General features: G+C 29.6%; 1 protein-coding gene across 1 annotated transcript; it reads left to right on the plus strand.

Moving 5' to 3' along the window:
* The first annotated feature begins 1,287 nt into the window (after nt 1-1,287).
* Nucleotides 1,288-6,608, plus strand: LOC119664451 (transmembrane protein 115-like). The gene is made up of 4 exons (XM_038073937.1): nt 1,288-1,366; nt 1,816-2,496; nt 2,563-2,919; nt 6,063-6,608. Exons 2-4 carry the CDS (start codon nt 1,943-1,945, stop codon nt 6,532-6,534), a joined length of 1,383 nt encoding a protein of 460 aa, XP_037929865.1. The 5' UTR covers nt 1,288-1,366; nt 1,816-1,942; the 3' UTR covers nt 6,535-6,608.
* The last annotated feature ends 443 nt before the right edge of the window (nt 6,609-7,051 follow it).

The following is a 7,051-nucleotide window of genomic DNA, read 5'->3' on the forward strand; positions in this document are numbered from 1 at the left end:
AGAAGCAACAGATGTCAAAACAAGTATTTCTTTTTCTATATGTACATGGGTTGAGGAATAGCAATATTGCAAACAATTGTAAGAAACTTTGTGCGTGTATTTTGTTGTTGTCCATTGCAAGCTAATCTGTGCAATTCGTGCACCTTGCAATGACTTTGTAAGACAGCGTAAATACCCCTTATATAAAATGAGAATTTTGCACAATAATGCAGAGCAATAAGTATCAGCTAATTTTTGACCGAATACTGAAATAATCATCGTGTTTAATGCTTTCGTAACGTTGTAATTTCGCAAATACAAAACCTTATCATTTCATCGAGTTAATAAGCTAACGAGCACTTCTGAATACGCCTATTGTTTTTGGTTAATAGTTTCTTGTTTTGTTAAGAAATAAAAATGAATATTTATTGGATTTAAAACAAAACAATTTTTTAGCAGGTGCAATTAAAAATTTATGTTTTCAAAAATATACATTAAAGGAAAAAAATTTAGTTATAATATAATATTTTTTATAATATATTACAATTTTTTCATTTTTCTTAAACAACACAAATATTATGATATTTCAGTATTGTGGAACGCTTTTATTTGTTTAGATACGATCATACAGTCTCCTAAAACTATTCATTATCAACTAAAAAAAATAATAATCGTGATCGATAATTATTTAAATTCGTCGGACGGACAGACGGAAAATTGATATCGATGATATTAGTAATCAAATTCTTACGATATGTATATTTGAGTATATTTATCAATTAAGTTATGCAAAAAAATTGTAGGTATTATAATATTCATTTCTTGGAGATATAGCAGTGAAACAATATTGTGTAATGCGCATTAATAAATTTTTGGGTAATAATACTTTGACCCAAGTTTATCTATATTTATTTTCATAAGTAAATGATTGTTTTTTTTTTTAATATTCACTATTACATGTTAAATTTTATATGACAATATGTTACTCTATTGCAATTTACTCACCATTCTTTGTATAAATTTTATTTAAATTGTGCTAGACTTTGTTAATTGTAAGTGTAAATATGGCACTGCATATATAGAATTTAAAACAAACTTCTTTAGTTCAAAATTATTAGATGGCTGTAAGTATTTAGTACAAATTTGTAATTATATTAATTATAAAAATGTTTATTAAAATAATTTCAAATAATAAAAATATACTGGCAACTCCTTTTGCTAGCAGTTGTTTTTTTTTTTATACACTTTTCTGACATTTTTTAGTTTTGACGTTTTACACATATTTTATGGCAAATTTTAAAGGCGCTACATTAGAGAACGGCTTCAAGCATTCTTTTGCAATAATTATGTTAAAAATTGTTTGAACTCTTCAATATACACATATTTTGTATGTTACAGAATAGATTTTAATCATTTCATATTTTAATTTAATATAGTTTGAAATATGAAATTGTAACACAGTGAATTTTCCAGTTTTCTTATAGAATATTATTTTACTGGTTTTATGCGAATATATATTTAGTTATATGCAGCGTTAACACTGACCTAGTATAAAATTTTAAAAATATTTTTATTTAAATGATAACAATATATAATTTATCTCAATAGTTTTTTTAAACTTGTGTCATATAATTGCACTTATATATAAATAGATAATGGTATGAAATGATATGAATTTTTGTCAAAGTAAATTATTATATATTTTTGAACACATATTTTTTCTAATTTATTTTATAAAATTCTAAATTTCATGTTCTGCAAAAATTGTTAAATGTCATAAAATGAACTGTGTTGCTCATCAAAAATTTGACGGCGATTGGCTTATTAACGGCGCAGATATCTGCTGATATATACCAATTACAAATGTAGTGCGAATATACAGAAAAAACATTTATGTACGAAACGTTGAAGAAAACAAAAGATAAAATAAATTTTAATGTGTAATTTTTACTGAAGAAGGAGAATGTCGACAACAAGGCAACAGCCACCAAGTAAAATGTCCGCCCTCAATAGGAATGTGCCGTACCTGAAGCAACAATTTTCGGCGCTTCTGCGAAACACATCACCAGTGATAACACTGATTTGCTTGGTAACCACCGGCGGCTATTTGCTATCATATTCATCAACAGCTGTACGTTTGCTAAGTGTTACGCCAGGTTTCATATTACCCAATTCAAAATTTTGGATATGGACGGCGTTCACATTTTGTTTCATTGAACTGCATTGGTGGGAAGTTCTTGTTGACGTGGTGACAGTGGGCTTATGTGGTAAAATGTTAGAACCACTATGGGGACAAATGGAAATGTTTAAATTTTTTGCATTAAGCAATTTTGGTGTTTCTATATTAACAACTATCTATTATCTCTTCTACTACATGGTTACTAAGAATCCAAGTATACTATTTGAAGTGCACATACATGGCTTGGCTGGTTATGTGGCAGGCATTTGTGTTGCAGTACGACAAATTATGCCGGATCATTTAATCTTTAAGACACGTTATGGTAAACTAACAAATCGGTAATAATGTGCTTAAAATGTTTAACATATTTAAAATGTACACACATATAATTCATGTACTTTTAGGAACGTGCCTCTTGCAGTTTTAGTGTGTGCCATTATTATGTGGGCGATCAATTTACTAGATGGCACTTATCCGGCAATGTTTGCATCTGGCTTACTAGTTTCTTGGGTGTATTTACGCTTTTACCAAAGACATCCAAACGGTCGTGGTGATAGTTCTGAAAGTTTCACTTTTGCCAGCTTCTTTCCTAACATAATGCAAGTTGTTATCAGCATTCTCGTGAATCCAATATATGTTTGTTGCTTGAAATTGGGAGTAGTTAAACAACCAGCTCCACCACGCTCAAGTTCAGTAATCAGTCTTACATCTGTTGCTATTACAACACCTGGGGTTGATCCTCACGACGTTGAGAGAAGACGGTATGTATATAACATATTTAACATTTTACGTATATTATGGAAGGTACAAAATTTGTAACATATCCTGTTCGAGTATGTTATTAAATATTCTTCACAATAGAAGTTCGAACATTTTCAATGTTCTGAACATTTTTTTTCAATTTAATATCTGTTATTAAGGCCTTTATAAACATATTTTTCAGTTAGATTAGTGTTTTGTTTATCATTATCATGATTATATGCATATCAAATAAATTGCACAAGTGTTTTCTAAATATTTTAGACAAACAGACTAAACAGGTGTTTTATAAAATATAACTGAATTTCTAAAACAGGTCAATTTATACAAAATTGAAATAAGATGATGTTTTTGAATTAAATTTCTGTTTAAAACAAACATTAAAAATACATTCGTTTCATAAGTATTTCCATTTAAGGTGTTAAATAACCCATTTTAAGTCCGGTAAAAATAATTTACAACACATTTTTGCAATATTTTAATTTTAAAATTTTAAATAGAATTTTAATTAAAAAATATCATCTTATATCCAACTTGCTATCGTTAATGTAGTTTTGTTAGCTTTTGTTTTCTTTTTCTAAAATATGTTTATTAGTTGTCGTTTCATCAGCATTCTCAAATTTAAGAATAAAGTTTTTTTTTTTTATATTTTGCAAAAGAAAAACTTTTTTTTTTGATATGTTACACAAGTTTAAATTTGTTAGAACAGTATCTCTATTCCATTCAGGTTGCTCTTGTAACATAAGTAGTTTTACTGTTGCTTAGCAGGATTGCTTTTGTCTTCATTCGTTCAAATCGGCACTTGATCATTGATGTTGACTGATAGGAGATTTAGACGTGTTGCATTTATATATAGTATATTAGAGTTACTAGAAATAGTATCTCTATTCCATTCAGGTTGTTGTTGTAACATAAGTAGTTCTACTGTTGCTTGGCAGTATTGCTTATATCTTCATGCGTACACTTAATAGGCACTTAATCATTGATGTTGACAAACTGCCGTTTGTTGAACCTAATATATCTATTCTTTAATAGAAGGTTGGGTTAAAGCATTCTTAAATAAAGCCCTCTTTTACGAAAATTAAAGGCTTCAAAATATTTATATTAACAATTGACTATCTAAACTGGATGAAAGTTAGCAGAAACTTCCATTTATTTTTCGCAGAACCTGATACTGTTGTTAGTATATAATATGTATACTAACATTATATTTTCTTAGAATTTTAAAGAAAGATTTAAACACTTATGCTTAAGAAAAAAGTTAGCAATAGAACAGCTAAAACGAAAATTGAAATTAACAGTCGGTATATTGTTAATTTTAAATATACACAGACGACGTAGTACTAATGAAGCCTCTTACGAAGGCGTTTAATTAAAACTAGTTGAAGCTTTTAAATATTTGGGCACCCATCACTAACCCTATAATGAAAAAAGACACATCATCGAATACACAATCGCATGAAACTATGAATCGCATTAACTATTGTCGTGAAATCGCCAAACAGCCGGTTCTGCGGTCAGAAGAGTCCTATTATACCAATAAAAATACGGGTAATAATAATATATATATATATTTTTAAAACTATTTTAAAATGTCTATTATTTAACATTGATCAAATAGTTCTAAAACATATAAAAACAAGTCATTGAAACAATAAATTAACACATCACTCAATAAGTCGTGTGAATAACTAAGAAAAAAAATTTTTTTTCTGCTAAAAATCGATTTTTCTCATCAATATAATCTTCTTCAAGAGCAATACAATCATTCCAACGCTTCCCTAACTTCTCGATGCCGTGCTTGTAGAAGTATTTGTCTTTTATCTCAAAATAGGCTTCAATTTGAGCAATTACTTCTTCATTTGAGATGAATTTCTTACCGCCGACCATTTTTTTGAGATCAGCGAATTGCCAGTAGTCGCTGGGGGCCAGATCTGGACTATATGGAAGCAATTCGAAGTGTAATTCGTGCAATTTTGCCATCGTTTTTATTGACTTGTGACGTGGTGCATTGCCTTGGTGAAACAAGGCCGCTTATGTCTTCTTTGACATAAGCGGTCTTTTTTTCACAATTTCTGCTTTCAAATGATTCAGTAATGCCGTGTAGTTACTATTAATGGTTTTTCCCTTTTCGAGGTAATCAATGAAGATTATACCATGTGCATCCCAAAATACTGAAGCCGTAACCTTCTCAGCTGACTGTTGTGTCTTTTGACGCTTCGGACGTGGTTCACCAGCTTCAGTCCTCTCAGATGATGATCGTTTTGATTCCGCAATGAAGTGATGGATCAATGTTTCATCCATTGTCACATATTGACGCAAAAAATCTGATTTATTACGCGTAAACATGATCAAACACTGCTCTGAATCATCAATACGTTGTTATTTTTGATCGACTGTGAGTAAACGCGGCACCCACTTTGAAAAGAGTTTTCTCATGGTCAAATGTTCATGCATAATTGTAAACACACTGCCTTCTGATATCTTTACAGTCTCAGCTATCTCAGGGAATTTCAATTTACGATCACATATAACCAGTTTCTGGACTTTTTTGATATTTTATGGAGTAATCACCTTAATTGGACGACCAGAACGTTCACTATCATCGGTGTCTGTAGCATACCAATAACAAATGGTTCTTTTCGATGGAGCAGAGTCCGGATAACACTTTTAAAGCCATTGCTGAGCTTGTACAGTATTTTTTTTTCCTCAAGAAGCAATTGATAAATTAACACACGAAATTGGTTTGAATCCATTGTTTTAAAAATAACAAAAGTAGCTTCACTTAAATGGCTGTCACTTTTTTCTGACTAATTGAAATGTCATGAAATTTTACACATAGTCTTTTGAAGGTTGGTACTTCATAAACGTCATATGGATTTGACAATGGCAGCGCCATCTGTGTGTTAGTCACAAGACTTGTTGAGCGATGTAATATAAACTCTTATTTCGGAATTTCTGTAAAATAGTGCTAGTCTAACTCTAAAGAATGTCTAAAATTTTAAACCTTCGTTACTTAAAGTTATCAATGTTATTGGAAAAAGAGTATGTTAAACCGAGAATGTATGCATCAGTATTCGTAATACTGAATCACAACTATTTCACTAATTATTAGATGTTAATTATAAATTTTTTTTTATTTCAGCCAAATTGCACTTAAAGCATTAAGTGAACGTCTGAAATCTACTGATTCCTCCCGACATAATCAGTTACCTAAATCGTTTCCAACTGTTGCTGGGCATCAACATAAACATCATGGCCATCAAAACCACAATCAACATCACCACAATCATGGCCATCAGCATCAACATCAGCATCAACATCAACATCAGCATCAACATCATCATCATAACACTGGAACAAAAAATGCTATTGATCCTGGATCAACACCATCATTTTTACCTCAACTGAGCGCTGCACAAACACAGCAACCAATAACAACAGCACGTGCTGAACCACGCATGATCAGTACAATGAGCCCAATTGCGATTCCAATGCCAGCACCTCCGCCTAAGGATGGTGATAGTTACTCTGGTTCTGCTGTTGCGACTAGTGAACGGGTTGAAACAAATGCCAGTGAATTATTAATTAATATGGAATCCAGCCAAACACAATAAAAACTTAAAAGTATGAGAGTAGATACGAATAAAACGAAACAGAAGAACGCATGTTCCAATATAGGCTACAAAAAGTGTGAACGGTGATTTGTTTTTTCTTTTTTTTGAAGCATATATATATATATTTATATTACATATGTATATATTTAATATATATACATACATTCATATGTATACATGTATATGATATATATATAATTTATGTATGTATATATATACATATATGATATACATATAATTTATATATATATATATATATATATACAATTTATATATACATATATGATATAAATAAAATTTATATATATATATATATATAAATATATAATATATATATAATTTATGTATATATTTATATATATATATATTTTGTTATTTTATTATTAATATCAGATTTTCAAACGTATGGCTAACAAATTCATAGTTCCTTTTGGATATAATGTACCAATATGAACAAAATTATAAATGTTGATATCAAATTTCTTATTTAATTATTTTTAAAAATAATTTTATATTA

Source organism: Teleopsis dalmanni, unplaced genomic scaffold, assembly GCF_002237135.1.
Source record: "Teleopsis dalmanni isolate 2A unplaced genomic scaffold, ASM223713v2 unscaffolded_contig_1939, whole genome shotgun sequence".
Taxonomy (NCBI): Eukaryota; Metazoa; Arthropoda; class Insecta; order Diptera; family Diopsidae; genus Teleopsis; species Teleopsis dalmanni.